The sequence below is a fragment of the Columba livia genome, chromosome 19 (genome assembly GCF_036013475.1).
Source record: "Columba livia isolate bColLiv1 breed racing homer chromosome 19, bColLiv1.pat.W.v2, whole genome shotgun sequence".
Classification (NCBI taxonomy): Eukaryota; Metazoa; Chordata; class Aves; order Columbiformes; family Columbidae; genus Columba; species Columba livia.
In genome coordinates this window covers 4,976,642-4,996,590 of record NC_088620.1, presented here as the reverse complement: position 1 = coordinate 4,996,590, position 19,949 = coordinate 4,976,642, and the positions used below count along the sequence as shown (strand labels likewise).

The 19,949-nt window shown below is 58.6% G+C and overlaps 1 protein-coding gene across 1 annotated transcript in view; it reads left to right on the top strand.

Annotated features, from left to right (window-relative positions):
- Positions 1-19,825, top strand: part of HMCN2 (hemicentin 2) — a 31,074-nt gene extending 11,249 nt beyond the window's left edge. The window contains exons 23-68 of the mRNA XM_065035821.1: positions 1,244-1,371; positions 1,513-1,621; positions 1,978-2,147; positions 3,265-3,384; positions 3,544-3,705; positions 4,047-4,325; positions 4,901-5,068; positions 5,214-5,327; positions 5,515-5,601; positions 6,097-6,288; positions 6,709-6,879; positions 7,281-7,394; positions 7,640-7,782; positions 7,926-8,076; positions 8,301-8,519; positions 9,219-9,332; positions 9,397-9,584; positions 9,761-9,917; positions 10,019-10,209; positions 10,289-10,370; positions 10,616-10,752; positions 10,871-11,012; positions 11,186-11,333; positions 11,542-11,669; positions 11,797-11,953; positions 12,047-12,168; positions 12,378-12,542; positions 12,629-12,736; positions 12,824-12,958; positions 13,193-13,327; positions 13,449-13,639; positions 13,965-14,178; positions 14,354-14,488; positions 14,562-14,752; positions 14,839-14,920; positions 15,060-15,329; positions 16,050-16,199; positions 16,411-16,548; positions 16,734-16,855; positions 16,953-17,190; positions 17,304-17,366; positions 17,461-17,589; positions 17,719-18,033; positions 18,274-18,393; positions 18,696-18,822; positions 18,938-19,825. Coding sequence (XP_064891893.1) covers positions 1,244-1,371; positions 1,513-1,621; positions 1,978-2,147; positions 3,265-3,384; positions 3,544-3,705; positions 4,047-4,325; positions 4,901-5,068; positions 5,214-5,327; positions 5,515-5,601; positions 6,097-6,288; positions 6,709-6,879; positions 7,281-7,394; positions 7,640-7,782; positions 7,926-8,076; positions 8,301-8,519; positions 9,219-9,332; positions 9,397-9,584; positions 9,761-9,917; positions 10,019-10,209; positions 10,289-10,370; positions 10,616-10,752; positions 10,871-11,012; positions 11,186-11,333; positions 11,542-11,669; positions 11,797-11,953; positions 12,047-12,168; positions 12,378-12,542; positions 12,629-12,736; positions 12,824-12,958; positions 13,193-13,327; positions 13,449-13,639; positions 13,965-14,178; positions 14,354-14,488; positions 14,562-14,752; positions 14,839-14,920; positions 15,060-15,329; positions 16,050-16,199; positions 16,411-16,548; positions 16,734-16,855; positions 16,953-17,190; positions 17,304-17,366; positions 17,461-17,589; positions 17,719-18,033; positions 18,274-18,393; positions 18,696-18,822; positions 18,938-19,280 — 7,264 coding nt within the window. The 3' untranslated portion in view covers positions 19,281-19,825. The remainder of the gene's footprint in view (positions 1-1,243; positions 1,372-1,512; positions 1,622-1,977; positions 2,148-3,264; positions 3,385-3,543; positions 3,706-4,046; positions 4,326-4,900; positions 5,069-5,213; positions 5,328-5,514; positions 5,602-6,096; positions 6,289-6,708; positions 6,880-7,280; positions 7,395-7,639; positions 7,783-7,925; positions 8,077-8,300; positions 8,520-9,218; positions 9,333-9,396; positions 9,585-9,760; positions 9,918-10,018; positions 10,210-10,288; positions 10,371-10,615; positions 10,753-10,870; positions 11,013-11,185; positions 11,334-11,541; positions 11,670-11,796; positions 11,954-12,046; positions 12,169-12,377; positions 12,543-12,628; positions 12,737-12,823; positions 12,959-13,192; positions 13,328-13,448; positions 13,640-13,964; positions 14,179-14,353; positions 14,489-14,561; positions 14,753-14,838; positions 14,921-15,059; positions 15,330-16,049; positions 16,200-16,410; positions 16,549-16,733; positions 16,856-16,952; positions 17,191-17,303; positions 17,367-17,460; positions 17,590-17,718; positions 18,034-18,273; positions 18,394-18,695; positions 18,823-18,937) is intronic.
- The last annotated feature ends 124 nt before the right edge of the window (positions 19,826-19,949 follow it).

Here is a 19,949-nt window from a genome sequence, read left to right as displayed (position 1 = left end):
GCTGGCTTGGAGCAGCTGCTCTTGACCCTTCACATGCCCACCCTGGACACGGGGCTGAGGAAGGGAAGTTAAAACAGCTTTGGTGTAGCTCCTCGGCTCCACTCACCCATGCACATTCCTGCCTCGTGCTGTCACCCTGCTGGAGGCCAAGGACATGCCTGGGGATGGTGGGTCCCTGCGGGAGGTGTTGGATCAGGGCTTGATGCAGCTCTGCACACAGGTGGCTGCAAGACACCAAGGATATGGAGGAGTTTTGAGGCCAGGAGGAGGAGGAGAATGGGCAGCCGGGGTGGCTGGGAGTGTTGCAGCCTCTGCTGCCTCTCGTTGGGGTGACTTCATGGGCTTTAGAGGCTGAAGTTCTCCTGAGCCCTGGCCAAGGTCTGGCAGCAACACAGATGTGAAGCCAGTGGTGGCTTTGTCTGTGCTGGGACATGAGTTTCAAGGCCAGTTCTGTTCCAGTGGGTGACTTCTGGAGGGCCAAATTCACTTGTTGATGGTGTTGAGGCTGATGGCAGCAATGGGACAGTCATCTAATGCTGTTTGATGGGAGAACATAACCTGGAGGGTGGTTGGATATGTTTATTGTCTTGGTCTTCTCCCTTAGAAGCAAGACCTGCTTTCTCAGCATGTTAGCACTGTGCTGGAAGGGGCTCCCTAAAATCATGAGACTCAATCTTGGGATTAATCACTTCTCTCCCTACATCTGAGGAGTGATGTGGCCTGGGTAGCAGGAAGGCATCTTGGCTTTGATCTTCTTGAGGGACCATGTTACCTTGTCATTCCTGTCTGGTTTCCCATGGCGGCTCCTCATGGTGCTGTGCTGGTCTTCACATCTCAGCTGGCTTGTCCTCATGTGTCTGGGTGATTTATGAGAACACACAGGGAAGAATCTGCGGCCATGGGCTGAGATGATGTTATGTCTGTGGAGCACAGACAGTGCTGGGAGCAAGAGCATGGCCAGCTCCAGCTGCAGGGGCTGTGATCCATGGGGACCCTTGTCCCCCCTCATCCCCCTGGGTGAGTGACTTGTGCTGCAGCCTCGCACTGAGCTCAGGAGCTGAGCAAAGGGGATTTGCACCCATGGACAGCTCTGCTGTGCTCCTTGCACAGGAGGTGGCCCTGGGGACCTTCTCTTGGCTGTCCCCAGGTGACGGTGGGCTCTCAGCCCTTTACTCCTGCCCAGGGGTAGGAGATGAATGGCACAGCTGTTCCCATCCAGCTTTTCTGTTCCCTCTCCCACAAGGTACAATGTCCTCCCTTCGGGGTCGCTCCGGCTGGCCAGTCCCCAGGTGACAGACACCGGCATCTACACCTGCACAGCCATGAACTCTGCAGGGAACACCTCACTCAGCTACAGCCTGCAAGTCCAAGGTTAAGGTTCACTGGTTAAACTGCTCCTCCTGTGGCCCTTAATGTACCACTGGGATCCTGCACCCTCCAAGCCCCTGGCTGCTCCCCCTTCCCTGTGCCAGGTCCGAGGGTGGTCCCAGCCTGCTGTCCCCTTTCCCCCAGTTCCACCCCAGCTGCAGATCGGTGATGGGGAAAACCACCTGACGGCCGTTGCCAACGACTCTCTGAGGATTCACTGCCATGCCACAGGCGTCCCCACACCCCAGATCCAGTGAGTGCCATGGAGCAGGGTTGGGGGATCCTGCCAGTGTCCCCCTGAGTTCCCTTGGGGGCTGTGTAACTCCCTGGAAATGCTCCACATCCTATTGTGCAGAGATGGGGACGAGGGCTTAGGATGGGTGATGGGGACCTCCAGCTCAGCCTGTCCCTTAGGATGGGAGACATCCAATCCCATGCCTTGCCCCGGGGATCCTGTTCTCCCTAGTGATCTGGGCATTACCAGCCGCAGGTGACAAGGGACACTCCTTGCTGCCAGCACCCTGTTGTTTGCTTCTTCAGTGGGCAGAAACAGGAGGTAGGTGGTGAAAGAACAGACCAAGAACTCACTGCCCATCGCTCTCCTCGCAGGTGGCTGAAGGACAAGCACCCACTGGGCGAGCAGGATGGTGCGGTGGTGTCCAGGGATGGCAGGACCCTCCTGATCACCCACGTAGGGCTGGGTCACCAAGGGCTCTATGTCTGTCAGGGCAGCAGCAGTGCAGGGGTGGCCCAGGCGGAGGTGCAGGTTTCGGTGCAAGGTGAGCATAGGGTGAGAACTGCTGTTCATCCCACGTGTCAGGGAGGAGGCACCTGGCCAAAGTAGTTACTGGCCTTGCTTTTTGGGAGGGGTAGGGTTGATAGCCTGATCTGTTGAGATCTTGCCAGTCTCAACCTGAGGCTGAAATCTGATGGCCACAAAGGTAAACCATCGCACCTTGGGGGGTGCTTCCCAGTGGAGGGCTGTAGCTCAAACTCTTTGGCCAGAGCACTCACTCCTCTCAGTGCAGAAGATGTGCCTTTCCAAAATGTGGGCAAGAGTGTGAAAAGATTTCCTTACCATTGCAGGGATTTCCTGTCCTTTCTTTGCACTTAGTGTGGCAGTCGCTGTAGATATTGTCCCCCGGGCTCTGCCCCTGCCTGAGTTGGGAGGATGCCAGCAGTGGTTCCCAGAACAGGCACCGGCTGTTTCACTTATTCAGTTCAATCATCCTTGCAACCTCCCCAGCCCATTCAGCACGTCCGCAGTGCTGGGGGCTGAGCCAGGACCTGGCTTTTCTCAGGGATGCTTTAGTTTCCAGTTGGTGGAAGTCCCGCAGGCAGGTGGCCAGGGAGTGGAGAAAATCCAGTTCTCCTGATCTGAGCTTGTTCCTGCGATCCTTTCCCAGGGAAATGTTTGCACGTCTGGTGTCCTGGCTGGGGTGGATTGTTTGGGTTTTACTGTTTTTGTTTTTCAGGGGTTTCTGGGTGTTGGGGCTTTTCTTTTACAAATTGATATCCCTCATGGGAAGGAGTTACCGTTTTCTAGCCAGCTGTATTTATGAGCAACGCATCTGATAATGGAAAGAGTTAGGTAACCTTCCCAGGGAGCAGTCCTGCCTAATAAGGCTGTGTCTGGCCAACCTGTGCTTGGCCTGCTTGTATGGCTGGCACAGGATGCTTGGTCATCCTCTGCTGTAGGCCACGTGCAATTAAAAGCATCACTTGCTGAAGAGTCAAGATTATAATTTCCACATGGAGCCGGTGCAGGGGAACCTTGCTGGTTCTTTGTGTGAAGTGTGGTGGAGCTGTGGGTGGTGTGTAGCCAGCTCTGGTGGGGACCTGCCCCTCTCCTCTTGTCTGGTGCCATCAGTGAGCTGCTCCTCTCCTCCTCTGCAGTGCCCCCGTCCTTCTCCTCGGCAGAGCCTGTTGTCACGTCCGTGCTGGAGGGACAGTCTGTCAGGCTGGCCTGCGAGTGCCATGGGGTCCCCTTCCCCACCCTGAGCTGGAGGAAGGATGGTAGGGACCTGTTCCTCATCCTCATCCCTCCCTACATACGTGTTGACCCACCAGATGGGTATTGGTCTCCTCGGAGCAAGAAGTGCTTGATGCTGGATTGTGTCCAGCTTCTGGTCCTGCTGGCAACCTGAGGGAGGCTGGTGTCCGCTTCCCTGGCAGGCAAGCCCCTCTCTGCCCAACCCGGGGGCCTAGAGCTGGTGTCCACAGAAGGGAGCATACTGTACATGGAGAAGGTACGGCCGGTGGATGAGGGGACATACACGTGTGAGTGCAGGAATGCCGCTGGCAGCAGCAGCAAGGAGCATCACCTGGAGGTGCACGGTGAGCGGGGGGTGCCCCAGAGGTGCAGGTGACCTGTGGGGGTGCCTGAAGGTGCCATGACCTCTCTCAATGTAAGGTCCAGCTGGACCTTAAAGTTCGTAGCTGTTGCTTGCCTCCTCGGGTGTTTTGGAAAGGACACTGCGAGCTGGATTAACTTCGTCCCTCCAGCATTCCTCGTGGCTCCAAGCTGGTTGCAGCCCAATCACACCAGTTATACACCCTTATGTTTGCTTTTCCCTTCTGCTGCTGCCATCGAGCCTGATGGCATTCTGTGCATCCATTGTATATGGCCAAGGGAGTTGCTACAGCGTCCTCTCTACCCTGTGTCCCTGTGCCTGCAGCACTGCCAAGGATCCAGGGCAGCAAAGCCCTGAGGAAGGTTTCTGTCATCAAGTCTGGCGAGACGGTTTTGGAGTGCGATGCTGTGGGGACACCACCACCCACAGTGACATGGGTGAAGGACGGGCAGCCTGTGGCCAGCAAGGACGGGCTACTGCTTAAGCAGCAGGGGAGGCGGCTGCGCATCCCCAAGGTGGAAGTGGCCCACGCAGGACGCTACACTTGCCTGGTGACAAATGCAATGGGACAGGAACAGAGGGAGTTTGATGTTGTGGTGCACGGTAAGGATGTGGGATGGGGCTGGTAGGTATGGGTGCAGGCAAACTCAGGAGGGTGGTGATGTCCCACTGTACCTTCAATGCAGCATAAGCACAGAGAACAACCTTACTTGGACAACCCAGCATGTAGAAGGTCTTGGGTTGGAAGTGGGATGCTCCAGGCAACATAACTGTAGAAGTGGTTCCATCAGGCAGGAGCTTCTTTCCAGGGTCATCAGGCCCTCACACTTCATAAAGTCATCTACTTTCCAAGGACTTGGGGAAACCTCATGGGTCAAGGTATCAAGCACTTGAGCCGGAAAAGGCCTGAGATGGCTCAGTGTGTGGCCAGCTTGGTGTCACACTTGTAAGCATGGGCTTGGAGTGCAGGTTAGTGGCATACGCTTGCTGTGGGTCACCTGTCCCATAACACCTTCAAAGTCGACAACTTTGGATGATGCTAATAGTCCTTCAGGGCTTGTGTGCTCAAACAGTACAAGAAGGAAGATGGGAACAAGCTGGGTTTACTCAGTTTGCCCCCTTTGCCTTGTTCCTTTGCTGCTTTGGCTGCATTGCAAGTGGTTTTTCTGCCTCCCTAGTTCCTCCTGAGTTCATTCAAGGATCAGGATCAACAACCAACATCAGTGTGTCTCTGCATGGAGCCCTGACACTAACCTGTGAGGCCACTGGAGTTCCCCTGCCCACAGTCACCTGGTCCTGGAATGGCTCTCCTGTCACTCCCAGCGAGCACATGCAGGTGCTTTCAGGTCAGGGATGAGGCACAGATGCTGTGGGACATGAGCATGTTTTGCTCCAAGGCTGACGGGTTTCAAGGTGGTGGAGCAGGAGCACTGCTGGGATGGGCTGGTGCATGGGTGGGGACCCTGAGACCTCTCTGCTCTGTGCTTCCAGGGGGCTGGCTGCTGAGACTGGCCCAAACACGGGCCCAGGATGGTGGCCACTATTCCTGCCTGGCCAGCAATGTAGCCGGGGAGGCCAGGAGGCATTTCTACGTGGAGGTCCTCGGTAAGGAGGGGTCTGCTGCAGGATTCCTGGTGGGATTTCAGAACTTCACCCTTGCAGGGACAGTCAAGAGTTAAGACTGGGCATGATGGGAGCTGCCGTGCTGGAGTCCTTCATGCCTTACCACGTGAGCCTGGAGGTTCAGTGAAGCCATCCAGCTGCTGAGGTCCCTGGTGGCTTGTGTTCCTAGTTCCTCCTCACATCGAGAATGTGGATGAAGAAGAGACCATCACAGTACCCGAGGGTCACTCTGTCACCTGGTCTTGCGTGGCTGCAGGTGAGCATCACATGGGGAGCAGAGATGGCACGAGCAGGTGGGAGATGGGGCTCAGGGACACGAGTCTCCCTTTGGAGTGTGGAGCAAACACATGGCGCCAGTCGATGACATGAAAAAAGCTGCAATTGTCTGAAGAAGTTTTTTGGGATAGTTCCTGGCTTTGCAGTTGGGCTGTCCAGGAAGCGCTGGGTCCATGTGGGGAGCTTGTTCCATGACATAAGCTCCAATCTTTCCCAAATGGAACTGAAATTCCTCTCATCTGGTTTCTCCTTTAGTGATGGGAATAATTAATCACCTCCTACTCAGGACAGTTTTCTTTCTTCTTGCTGGCTTGTCCAGCAGTCTCTAAAAATCTGATCCAGATCATGATAATTTTTGATTTGGGCTGATGTCCCTGCTTCCCAGAAAAGCTCCAGCACAGTGACCCCGGTCAGGCTGTGCGCACATGTGGAGAAACTTTGCATGAAGACCAAAACCTTCTCTCCACCTGCACAGGCAACCCCCAGCCTAAGATCACCTGGCTGAAGGACGGCCACCCTCTGCCTGGCAAGGACACCTTCTCCGTCTCCCCTGATGGCTCCATGCTCCACGTCACCCGAGTCTCCCTGTCTGACTCTGGCCGCTACTCCTGCGTGGCCTCCAGCTCTGTGGCGAACCAAACCAAGCACTACCTGCTCGATGTGTCAGGTATGAGATGCCTTTGGATGGAGACAGTTTCAGGTGTGAGCAGGAGATGTGGATTCACAGGGCTTTTTATTTGCCTATTCAGGTAGGTGGTGACGATCCCCTAACCCTACTGCCAGCGCCATGGTATAGGGTCCTGGACCCGGCACAAAACCTTCCTGAGACTTCCTGGATGGGCATAAAAGATCCATCTCTGATGGTGCAGGATCCATCTCTGATGGTGGCTTGTGGGAAGGAGGAGAGAGTCTTGTGTTGGAGGGCAGGGTCTGAAGCTGGGCTTGTGCTGGATGTGCTGTGCATTGCACATGCTGTGGTCAAGTCCAGCTCCCTGAACTCATATCATGCTCTTTGGTGGGGGAATGAAGCATCAGGAAGCCTAAGTGGGTGCTGATACTGATCTGCCATGCAAACATGTCTCTGCAGCCAGACCTACCTTTGCTGGAGATGCCCATGATGCCACCACAGAAGTCATCGTGATCATCAACAACCCCATCTCCCTGGTTTGCGAGGCTCTGGCCTACTCATCTCCCAACATCACCTGGCTAAAGGATGAGGTTCCCCTCAAAGAATCTAGAAATGTCCATGTGCTCCCTGGTACTGTGCTGGTGTCCAGCAGCTCTGTGTGACTGTGGTGGGCCCTTGTTCAATGCCTTGGGGAGTGGGAGCGGGGCCTTTTCTGGGCCTGACTGTGATTTAGGGCAGTGGGGTGGTGAGAAATCATTGTCCTACTGGACCATAGGGGCTCAGGCCATCAGGTGGGTGCTGCTCTTCCATGTGCTGCATCATCTGATAATAGCTAGAGCCTACTTGGCAGCATCAGTGAGACCACGCTGTCTTTTATAAGCCTGGAAACTGGGCTCTAGAAGAGCATTAGATGCCCCCAAATCAGGCTTGCAGGTGGTCAGTAAATTCGTCCGGATACCTTCTTGTGCCACATGAGGATAGACAGCAGTGGCTGTGAACGATGACCTTCTCAGGAGACACTCTTTGTCCAGGTGGCCATGGGCTGCAGATCCTGAATGCTCAGGAGGAGGACACGGGCACATACAGCTGCATCGTGGCCAGCGAAGCTGGAGAGGCTGTGAAGAACTATGCTGTGAAGGTCCTGGGTATGGAAACTCTTTGTGAACTTCTTAATTCCTATGGTGACCCCACCACTGTAACCAGGCCAGTGCCCCATCCCTTTCCATGCCTTCATCCCAAGAGCTGCCCCAAAAAGATCTACCCTGGGGAGAAAATGGGGTCCATCTGGGGTGTCACCAGCACCCCAAGATGCTATTTGTCACTAATCAGGGCAGAACAAGGACGTCAGAGGCTCTTCTCTCATCCCAGATGTGTCTTCTCTCTCTGCTAGTTCCTCCCTTGATTACCAGAGATGACCCTTTGGGGGAATTTGCCATGAAAGAGGTGAAAACTAGAGTCAACAGCACAGTGACACTGGAGTGTGAGACCCGGGCTGTGCCTGAGCCGACCATCCAGTGGTACAAGGACAAGCAGGTGAGGTCCCCACCGCAACCAGGGAGGAGCTGCTGGTTCTGGGGACCCTCTCGGGTGGATTGAAGGGGGAAGGATACCCTTTACATGGGATTTGTCCCACTCCTGGCTGTGTAGTCCTCCTCTCCTGTTTCTTGCCTGTGCAGCTTCTGGAAAGTACTGGCCACATCCAGATCCTCAGCAAGGGGCAGGTCCTTCAAATCAAACCAGCCAGTGTCTCTGACTCAGGGCACTACACCTGTGTGGCCACCAATGCTGTGGGAGAAGATGACAGGGACTTCATTGTCCATGTCCAAGGTGAGCCCTGGGGGGCCAGCCGGTGCCTGGAGGAGTGGGTGTCACAGCAAGATGAGGAGTCTTGGGGTCTTTTGTGGGAGCAGAGCAGAGTGAGCAGGACAAGGGTTTGTCTCTGCTGGAAAATGAGCATATTGTTGGCCCTGGTCAGGCCTGGGCAGATGCTCTGGTTGCACCTGGGGGTGTGAGCCCTGTTCCCCACAGCTGACTACAGCCTGTCCCTGCAGTGCCACCCCTCTTCCAGCAGCAGACAAGCCCCAACGAAGTCCTTGAGATCTTCTATCTGGAAGAAGACCAGGATGGGGAGGTGACAGAGCACCGGCAGGCTGTCCTCGGCCAGCCCACCACCCTCTACTGTGACACCAGTGCCATCCCACCTCCCCAGTTCAGCTGGTACAAGGATGGGGAGCCCCTCGCCCCAGGCCCAAGGGTGCTGATGCTGCTAGGTAATGGGCGTGGATCCCCAGGGGCTTGGGGGGGTTTCTGCAGCAGGTCTGTGGGCTGAGATTAGCTGATAACCATCTCACAATGCTTTTCAAATTCTTAAGTGTGGATGGGGTGACTTTTCTTCAGGTGTAGCTCGCGCATACAAGAGCTGCACAGGTGACTAAGGCTTTGGTTATTTGTCCTATAGAAAAATTCAGGGAATGGCTTTAAACCAATACAAATAATATTTTTGCTGTTGAAATTTTTAGTGATCTGAGGAAAACAAAGGAGGGGGAGATTCAGGGTAGACATGAGGAAGAAGTTTTTTTACAATGTGAGTGGTGAGAACCTGGCCCAGGTTGCCCAGAGGGGTGGTGGATGCCCCACCCCTGGAGACATCCCAGGCCAGGCTGGACGGGGCTCTGAGCAACCTGAGCTGGTGAAGATGTCCCTGCTTGTTGCAGTGAGATTGGACTGGATGGCCTTCAAAGTCCCTTCCAACCTAAAGTATTCTATGACTCTATAGCATGGGGGGGTTCAATCCTGTCCCCTTGCTCCTGTCACAGTGCACAGCACACATGGGACATTCAGGAGCAGTGCCGTGTCACCAGGGCTGCATGGGGGCTGTTCAGGCACAGCAAGGTGGGACAGAGAGGTTGGTGGGGACCCTCTGACCTCTGTGGAGCTGTCCCCATCCCCATCCCTGCCCCATGCCACAGGGGGCCGGGTGCTGCAGCTGCCGGCAGTGCAGGAGGAAGACAAGGGCAGATACACATGTGAGGCAACAAACGTGGCAGGACGGGACCACCGGCACTACGAGCTGGAGGTGCTGAGTGAGTACAGGGCGGGGGGAGGTAGATGGTGACTTGTGGCAGCCCCCTGACCACCCCTTTCCAGCTGCCCCCACCATCCATGGTGACATGGAGGACCTGGCTGAGGAGGTGACAGCCACTATCAATGCCACCGTCCACTTCAAATGCGAAGCCACTGGACAACCTGTGCCCACGGTATCCTGGCTCTGGAATGATGTCCCCATTGTTGCCAGCCCACGGCACCAGCTCCTGGAAGGTGGCACTGTCCTGCAGGTTGGTGTCCCCTTGAGCAGGGCAGCTGTGCCAGGGGGTGACACAGCAGACGCTGGGCAGAGGGGATGGGACACTCTTCCCTCCCAGGTCTTGCCAAGTGTTGAGATCCCTCTGGGAGCTCCAGCAGCCCCCTGGCTTGTGGCAGCCATTGACAGGGCTCTGCTTGCCCTGTGCAGGTGGCCATGGTGGAGGTGGGTGACACTGGCAGCTACACGTGTGTGGCCGAGAACGTGGCTGGCTCAGCCGAGAAACACTTCACCCTCTCCGTGGAGGATAAGGCATCCACAGCGACTCTTGCCCAGGCCAGCAAAGCCTTCCAGCCCCTGGTGATGGGTGCGTGTCTGCCACTGGGGATTTGGGAAGGGCATCTTAATCCATTTTTTAGGGGAAACAAGGAGGGGATGAGCCCGCCCAACTCACCGTGTGCCTTGCAGAGCCCCCCCGCATTGAGGCTGCATCCCATCCCACTGAGATGTCCATCACTGTGGGTACCCCACTAAAGCTGACGTGTGTGGTGACGGGTGTCCCCGTGCCCACTGTCACCTGGGAGAAGGACAGACAGCTGCTGGCAGGGCCCTGGCTTGTGTCGGGGAATGAGAGCACCTTCCACATCGAGAGCACTAAGGTACGGGTTCTTCTTGCTTTTCCCCATCTGCATTTTCTCTTCACACTTCACATTTTTCCTCTCTCCTGACTTTGAGTAGGTGGCTGACGCTGGCTTGTACACCTGCCTGGCCACTAGCCCCGCCGGCGAGGACAGCAGGAGCTTCCACGTCAGCATCCAAGGTCATGTGGCCCCAGTGGTGCAGTGAGGAGGGTCTTAGCAGGGGGTGCTGAGGGGTGCTCAGAGTTCTGGAGACCAGAGAGTCAGAGCATCCCCTGCATCCCTCCTTGGGATTACTGGGGGGTGCATTAGTAGAGCAGTGGGGTTTGTCCTGCAGAGTGGTGGCTTATGCATGACTTATAGGGACAGGTATAGGGTTGCCCAACCCAGGTGGCACCCCTGACTCACCTGGCACATGTTCCACCAGCACCCCTCAGCATGGCGAGTGTTGGAGAAACCCCCATCATCACCGCTGTGGCAGGGGGGCAGCTCATCCTGGAGTGCCCTGAGGATGCCGTGCCGCCCCCCCACATCGAGTGGCACCAGGAGGGCTCCCCAGTGCAGGTGTGTGTGACGGGACCTGAGATGGTGGATGGGCAGGGGCTGGGATGCACCTTCCCCAGCGCCATTGGAGTGAGGGTGATGTGGGGAGAGCTGCTGACAGGGGCTTTGGGGACGTTAGGAGGATCCCCGCAGGCAGATTCTGGCCGAGGGGCGATTCCTACAGATCCAAGCAGTAGAGGCAGCAGATGGTGGGGAGTACAGCTGCAGGGCCACCAACGTGCTGGGGGACATCAGCCTGCGTGTCCGCGTGGAGGTTCACGGTGAGTGCTGCTACGCCATGAGGCTTTGGAGGAGAGTGCCATCTCCATCTCTGTTAGTTCAGGGATGTGCAGCATTATGGGGTGTTTTGTGGTCAGGGTAATGGGGTTGGATGGTGCCCAGGCTCCAGTGCTGGTCTGGGTTGATGTTTTCCATCCCCTGAGCCCTGTCTCAGTGGCCCCTGAGATCCAGCCAGGCCCCGAGGAGGTGGAGGTGCTGGCGAATGACTCCGTGGTGCTGCCATGCCAGGCGGAGGGGTGGCCCATGCCCCAGGTGACATGGCGCAAGGACGGACGGCTTCTGCCTCTCGGAGGGAACAACAGGTACAAGGGGTTGGTGGCATTAAGAGCTGGAGCTCGGATCGTGCCACCCTCCACATCAAGAGGTGTTTTGGCATACCCCCACTGGCTCAGCGGACATGTGCCACATCTGGCTGCGATGGCACTGGCCGCCTTCTTGGCCATGTGTCCCTGTGTGTTGCATCCTGGCCATGCAGAGCTCCCACAGGGCTCCCCTGCTGTCCCTTCCCAGGCTGCAGCTCCTGCCCGACGGCTCCCTGCAAATCGACCCTGTTCAGGTCCAGGATTCGGGCTCTTACCTCTGCATGGCATCCAGCCCCGCTGGCTCTGACCAGCGAGGCCTGGACCTCCACGTCCTGGGTAAGCGGAAGAGCCAGATGGATCTCTCCTGGGCTCACCGTGCTGCAGCCTGACACTGCTGGGCTGCTCTTCTCGGTGCAAAGATGTGCTGCTGTTCCCTGTTCATCACCATCATGCCCTTCTGCAGTCCCTCCCACCATTGCCTCTGGTCCCTCCAACCTCACACTGCTGGCTCAGCAACCGGCCACACTGGGCTGTGACGCCTGGGGATCCCCTGAGCCCCACATCAGGTGGGAGAAGGACGGTCACCCCCTGAACCCACACCTCCTGCCCAGCACCTACAGGTACCCATGGCACTGGCTGCTTTGTCCTGCTGTAGCAGGGGTTTGTCCCCTCTCGCTGCTCCCCCGGGGCAGGAGCTGATCCCTGCTCTGCAGCTTGCAGTCCTCAGGGTCGCTGCTCATCACCAGCCCCGGTCCCTGGGATGAGGGGCAGTTCGAGTGCATCGCCACCAGCACTGCTGGAGAGGCACGGAAGGCTTTCCTTGTGTCCATCCACGGTGAGATCCCAGGGGCTGTGAGTTCTGCCCAGAGCAGCTTTCCTGGTGCCTGTCACCACATCGGGTGTGATGTGGGTTCACTTTGGTCCCCACTAGAGGACATGGCATGGGGGTGGGCAAGAGGAGAAATCAAAATATCTGTGCCTGTGTGTGCAAGGATGGGATCCCCTTCAGCATTCCCTGCTCACCTCCCTCCTTCACCTCTCCAGTGCCCCCCACCATTGCTGATGACCTCACGGATGTGACTGTCACCCAGCTGTCCCCTGTTGTCCTCACCTGCTATGCCTCTGGCATGCCCCCACCCATGGTGTCGTGGAGCAAGGAGGGGGCTCAGCTGGGCAGCCGAGGAGGGGGCTACCGTGTCCTGCCCACAGGTACAGGCTTGGGCCAGCACTGCCCTGGGGGGCGGTGGGTCCCTGCCAGCTCCCTCCCTGCCTTCCCCTGCCTGCTCTCTTCCCAGGGGCCCTGGAGATCAGGCAGGTGCTGCCTGCACACGCCGGCCACTACACCTGCACGGCGAGGAACGCTGCTGGCACAGTCCAAAAACACCTTCGGCTTGCGGTGCATGGTATGTTTCGTTCCTGTGGTTGAAATCCCTGTGCCTTGGTCCACCTTGGGGAATCCCCGGTGGGCAGCACTTCCCTGCTGCTTGTAGAACCTCCTGCCTTGAAGCCCCTGCCCGGTGTGGTGATGGTGATGGTCAATACTAGCGTGGTGCTGCCCTGTGAAGCAACAGGGGTCCCCAGACCAGAGGTCACCTGGCAAAAAGATGGTGTTGGCATCACTGGAGGTAAGTGGGAGCTTGTACTGCCTGCCAGCCCATGGCTTGGGGGGAGATTTGGGTGGCTGAACTCTCTGGGGGTTGTAGGCATCCCGGCAGGGTGCTGGGTGGCACCAGCCATGGGTCCTCCTGGCTCCTGTGCAGGGTGGGTGAGGCAGTTGCTGGACCCATTCCCCATGGACTCCCCATAAAGGGGCACTTCTGCTGCCCCCTCCTGCCTGTCATTCCTGCCCATCCCCGCAGGGCCTGGGCTGAAGGTGCTCCCAAAGGGGCGGCTGCGTCTCCTCCGGGCATCCCCAGGGGATGCAGGTACCTACCTGTGCGTGGCTAGCAACCCTGCGGGCACCGCGGCAGGGAGGACCAGGCTGATCGTGCAAGGTAAGGCAGAGGCCGTGGCCCCAGCGCTTATCCCTTCCTCTGCTTAGCTCTTTCCTCAACACTCACAGTGAAACGTGGCTGTCGAGGTGTGAGCAAGTCCCTGCTCTCCTGCCCCATCCAGTGCCCCCTGTCATCACGGCTGGACCAGCAGAGCTGGCTGTCCTGGAGGGGCTGGACGTGCTGCTGCCCTGTGCCACCCGTGGTGTCCCTGAGCCTCGCGTGTCCTGGAGCCGGGACGGAGCCCCAGTGAGGGGTGGGGGTGGGAAAGCCACTGTCCTGCCTTCTGGAGAGCTGCTGCTCCAGGATGTCCAGGTGAGCACCATCCCCTCCTATGGCCGAGCTAGCTGTGATGTTGGAGAGCTGGAAAACAAATGTTTATTGCTGCTAAAAAGAAAACCCAGGTTGTTCTGTGCCCTGTTATGTCCATGGGCTGGGGCTGGCAGCATCCTGCCTGCTTTCAAAAATATTTGGCAGAGGAAGAGCCCTGTTCAATCCTGTGCAACAGGCTGGCAGGTCCGGGCAGCGTGAGTTTGCTTAATGTGGGCTGGGAAAATGTGGTTGTGGCCAAGATGTTGCTTTTTGGGTGCTGGACCCCAGAGCCAAGCCCACCCCTGTTCTCCCCCCTTTCCTGGTGCAGAAAGAGGATACCGGGAGCTACTCCTGCACTGCGGTGAACTCGGCGGGGAGGGCTGTCCGCCGGCTGTCCCTCTCCGTCCACACCCTGCCCACCTTCACCCGCCTGCCTGGAGACGTCACCCTGAGCTGGGGCGAGAGGCTGGAGCTGGTGTGTGCGGCCGCGGGCAGCCCCCAGCCCCGCATCTCCTGGACGGCCAATGGGCAGCTTGTCACCGGTGTGTGGGGAGGGGGACCATGAGCAGAGGGGGTGGAGGATGTTGAGTCTGGGGGGAGGACATGATCCTGGTGCCATCCCACCTTTCAGGGTCCCTGGAATGCTGGCACAGCCGGACCTGTGGGGTTATAACCAGCTGCTTCTTGTCTGCTTTTGGGGGGGTTTGTACCCTATAGACGGTGTGTCAGGGCAGAGGGGCCAGAGCACGCTGCAGCGGGAGGCAGCTACCCGCGCCGACAGCGGGACCTATGTCTGCCATGCTGAGAACAGTGCCGGTGCCATCAGGGCCACCGCCTTTGTCTCTGTCAGAGGTAGGTGATAAATGGGGGGAGGCTAGGATGCCCAGCCACCCCCACTCCTCTGTCACCCATCTCCCTTCCCCAGAGGCACCCATCATACAGGGACACCTCAGTACCTACCAAGTGGAGCCCCCTGGGGGTGATGCCCTCCTTGACTGTGACGCCCGGGGGCACCCTGTGCCCCTGGTCCGCTGGAGCAAGGACGGGGTACCTGTGGGGACTGGCGGGCACCTGCACCAGCTGCAGAACGGCTCCCTGGCCATCCGTGGCGTGGGGGTGAGTGGGGTCTTGGGGTGCTGGTGTGTTTTGGGGAGCTTTTGTGGCAAAGCCAAGTGTGGTGCTAACACTGTTGGTATCATCAGAGTGCTGACACAGGGCACTACCGATGCGTGGCAGAGAACGACGCAGGCACAGCTGCAAAGGTTGTCACCCTGGCCCTGCAGAGTGAGTGCTGTCCCCCTTTGCACCCTCTTTTTGAGGGTCTGCAAATCAGGTCACCCCCACCTCGGTCCCCAATCCCTGGGGAATGTCCCCAGCACCAGTGGGATGCTGCAACACTGCCCGCATCTCTCTCCCTGGCCAGGTGCCCCTGCAGTGATGGTGACACCACGAGCAGTGTCGGCACGTGCCGGGCAGCGGGTGCTGCTGCACTGCGCTGTGTCGGGGGAGCCCACCCCCTCCGTGGAGTGGCAGCGGGATGGGGAACCGCTGCCCGAGGGTCCCCGTGCCCGTGTCCTGCCCAACGCCACCCTGCTCCTGCCCTCTGTCAGCCGCCGTGACACTGGCAGCTACTCCTGCCATGCTCGCAATGCTCTGGGCTCTGCCATCGCCCAAGTCACCCTGGCTGTCCAAGGTGGGTGTCTGGATGGCTTGGGGTGCTGGGGCTGCCCACAGTGCCATTACACCCTGGGGTAAAACCTCCTACACGGGGTATGGAGGGATAGTGCCTCTCCATGCCCTCCCCTGCCTCTTCTGCTGCTCATCGGAAGGTCTGAACCCTGACAAACCCCTACCCAAGCAGCTGCCCTGTGCCAGCCCGCACCTCTGTTCATCTCTCACTGCCCTTCCTGCATTTGCTGCCCATAATTAAATTCCCATTTCCCAAGGGCTCTGCTCCAGGTCCAGGCACATCCTCTCCGCCTGCTTTTCTGGGTGCAGAGGGTCAGGCCGGCTGGCAGAGCAGAGGAAGTGCTGGGTGCCCTCTGTATGGCTGCTGGCATTTTGCTGGCAGGCATGCTGGAGGAGAAGCAAATAACAGCTTGGGACTGTGGCCAGGACCGTGAGTGATGATACAGAGCAGGGTTTGGGGGCTGTTGGTGCATGTTGGTGTGTGCAAGGCATGTGGCCACGCTCACAGCATCCCCTCTTGATGTGGCACTGTGCTGCCCAGACCCGTGGGTCTATGGGGACTTTGCTCGCAGTCAGATAGGGACGCTGCCTGCTGAGCTCTGGCTGCCTTCATGTCTAGAAAATGAGGTTTTCTTGGCACACATATTATTGAGAAGGGAGACAGGGAAGTGCCCCATTTTCCTATGGCAGAGCAATCCTAATGCTGTTGTCCCTTTTGCCCCAGGGGAGCCACGCCGGGTGCGGGGCAGCCTGGTTGGCGTCATCAATGCCCATGAGCTTGGTGTCACCACCCTTGATGCCAGCGTGCTGGACAACCCGCACTCCAGCACCACTGCCATCCGGAGCAGCATTGGCAGCATTCCCCCCACCCTAGGTAAGTGGTCACTCCTGCCCTCACCCCAGGGAGGGTTTTGACCTGTGTCAGGTGAAAATCCTGGGGGAAAGATTTCTTTCCAGGCCCTCTGTGCTTCCCAAAAGCAGCATCGCACATTTGTGCTATACCCCATGGGCCAGGGTGGTTGGGGAGGGCTGGGTGTCCCCTTTGGAGGGCGCTGATGGTGACACCCTTTCTCCCTGACTCCTAGGGCCACTGATGCGGGTGTTGGTCACCATCATTGCCCCTGTCTACTGGTCTTTGTCGCACACTGTTGGGGACACCCACAGCGGGTTCCTGCTCACCCACGGCACCTTCCGGCACGAGTCACAGCTGGAGTTTGCCACAGGTGAGAGACACTAGGAGACCCTAGTGTGTTGGGAGCTGTGGAACTTGGTCCTGTGCAGCTCAGCCTCCCTCTCCTCTGTGCACATCCCCAGAGGCTCAGCCTGCCACTGGGCTGAGCTTTATGGCCAGAGGTGGACCCACGTTTGGGTGTGCCCTGGGCTGCTGTTCACCACTCCCCCCTGGCAGGGGAGCTCCTGCGTGTCACCCACCTCGCCCGGGGCGTGGATGCCACTGGCGCTCTGCTCCTGGCCAGCGTGATCAGCGGCTCCGTGCCGGAGAGCATCGGCGAGACAGCGGTGCAGCTGCAGGTGCCAGCACTGCCCGTCCTCCCTGCGGGGCTGTGACTCCCCTGCTGGCAGCCTGGGGGGGTCTATGGCCTGATTCCCCCTCCCTGCCTCTCCCCAGGACTTCAGTGAGCGCTACGTGCAAACGGGTGTGGGGCGGCTCTCGGGCAGCTCGGTGCAGAGCTTCCTGCGGGACGGGCACATCACCCATGCCCACTGCAATCACACCATCATGTACGACCCCACCCCGGGCCCATGGTCCCCCCGGGTGCAGCACATTCAGGCCAGTGCCCTCAAAACCTCCTATGACCCGGTCTCAGAGGAGCTTCGCTTCCAGCTCCATGCCTCGCTTGATGCAGGTAATGGGGATTCCCAAGGATGGAGATGCTGGGCTCCTGCATAGCTGTGAGGGTGAAAAGATCACATCTCTGCAGTGACATGTCCATTCTCATCATCTCTGCTTGATTCCCAGGGGCTGACAGAGACCAGTGCCCGCTGGGATTCATCCTGAGCCCCCAGCAGCTGTACTGCATTGGTATGGGCCCTTCCAGGGGGGAGCATGCAGATAGCAAGGGGCACCTCCTGAGTGGTGCCAACCTCCCCAACTCTGTCCCTTCTTCGTTCTCCAGATGTCGATGAATGTGCCGACGGGTCCCACACCTGCCACTACAACCAGCTTTGCCAGAACACCGCAGGGGCATATCGCTGTGCCTGCCCTCCTGGCTACCGCTCGCTGGGCGCTGGCTGGCCATGCTGGGGTACGAGCTGGGGTCTCGGAGAAGGCATGTCCTTGGGCATAGGGCACCAGGCCATGCTCACTCCCCTGCCCTCCTCCAGCCTCAGTTTCCCTATCTAGCTGTTAACCCTCTGCCACTTTCCTCCATTAGACATAAATGAGTGCCTGCAGTTTCCTCCGCCCTGTGCCGTTGAGTGCCTCAACCTACCGGGCTCCTACCAGTGCCTGTGCCCCCCCAGCAGGACCCTGCTGCCAGGCGGCAAGTGTGGCCCAGCGGGGGTGGATGGAGGGGACACAACAGGCAGCACCCCTAGGAACCCCCCACTGCGCTGGCTGGGGCCCAGCAGCCACCCGCAGGGACGGTCCTTGTACACCCAGCTCGCCCTGCGCCGCGTGGCCAAGGCCGTGGGGCTGCGGGGTCCCCCTTGTCCCGTGGGGTTCATCAAGAGGAACGGGACCTGCACTGGTGAGTATGCATGGGGAAAACACTCAGGAAGGGCTTTGTAGGGAGTTTGGAGGCCACTTTGTGCCCTAAAGGTGGTTCCTGTGCCTGTTGCTGCCCTGTCTCCCATTTTGTTTGCAATTCATGGGGTTGGGATGTCTCTGGCCTTGGCTGTGCTGAGGAGGGGAGGAGAAAGGCAGGCTGCCCCAGGGCAGCAGAGGGGACCAATGCTTCCCTGCTTGGTGTCACCCTCTCACCCTACAGACCTTGACGAGTGCCAGATGTTGAACCAGTGCCAGCACAAGTGCAGGAACAGCCTGGGCACCTACCGTTGTGTCTGCCCCCCTGGCTACCGGTTGCTGCCCAACGGGAAGAGCTGCCATGGTCAGTGCTGGGGGATGTCCCTGACCTGGTGGGATGCCTGTGTCCCTTGGGGGTGGCCTGGGTCCCCACAGTGCCCTGGTTGTCATCTCTGCTCCAAGAAATCCAGTTTTTCAACTTTCAGGGGAGAGTTGTTCCAGGCTCAGCACCCTGTCAAGTCTGGGTGCTTTTGTCTCGCTGCCCCAGTGTCCAAGACCCCAGGCAGGGAGCGGAGAAGGTGGAGGAGCTGGGGTTTGAATCCCTGTCTGAGCTTGGTGCACATGCACACCTCAGCATCCTCAGACCCCTCCTTTCTCTGCCTGCAGATGTGGACGAATGTGCAGAAGGCACGATCCAGTGTGGCTCGAGCCAGATGTGCTTCAACACCCGCGGAGGTGCCCAGTGTGTGGATGCCCCATGCCCTGACGGGTACCAGAGAGGCTCCAGTCCCGGGTGAGTCCTGCCATGGGGCTGGGGGTGCCTGTCCGCTGCCCCACCTCACAGGCCCAGACCCTCTGGCTGCTCCTGCCCTGCTACCACATCCCATGTCCTCCCGGCTCTTGTGCAGGCTGTGTGTTGGTGTCTGCACCCCGGATTGTGGCTCGGCTGGTCCCCCCATGCTGCGGTACCAGCTGCTCACCCTGCCCCTTGGCATCACTGCTGGCCGTGACGTGGTGCACCTTGCCCCGGGCACTGCCCTCCGCCACCACCCCATCTTCTCGCTGCTGGAGCAGGAACCTGGCAGCCCCTTCGCCCTCCGCACTGAGCAGGGCCGTGGCATCATCTCCACCCTGCGCCCGCTGCGGGACCCCGGCACCCACCGCCTCAAGGTGCAGGCGCTGGCCCCGGGCAGGCAGCGGGCACCCAGCATCTTCCTCCTCTTCATCTCCGTCTCGCCCTACCCCTACTGACACAGCCGAGGGACAGGAGGGGACGCAGGGTCATATCTCCTCCTGTCCCTTGCCACTGTGCTGGTGGGAGCACGTGGCTCAGGGAGAGCTGAGCTTGCACCATTCCTCTCCCTCCTGGACACCCCCTGTGCCCCCACCAGCCCCTGCCCGCATTGCCTTCTCCCTGGGAGACTTAGTGGGGCCCTGGAGGGAACAGCATGTCCTGTCAGCCCCTTGCAATCAGGTTTTGTTGCAATCCCACAATTTGCACCGGCAGCCCCTGGAGCAAACACAGCTCTGGATGGCCTTGGCCGTAATCAGCCTGCAGATATGGGGTGGGAGGAATGAGATGGGTGACAGGGGCCAGCTAGGACCCCCCTAGGGTGCGAGGTGTGATCCATGGAGTTGGGGAGGGCAGAGGGCACAGGGCACCCTGGCATTAACCACATATTAAGTTGAAATAGCCTTATGGTTTTTTGGTTTTTTATGTTTTTTAATCCACTTCGTTTCTGTGCACACTTATTTATTTCTGGTTTTGTTCCAAATAAAGGTGTTTTGTGGATAAATATTAACCATCTTCCTTCAGCATGCGGGAAGGGGCTGCCCCGCTGCAGCCCCAACTCCCCCAGGCTCTGAGCACCTCCCTGTGTGGCCTTGGACCATAGAAAGGAGACGGCTGGGATGTGGCAA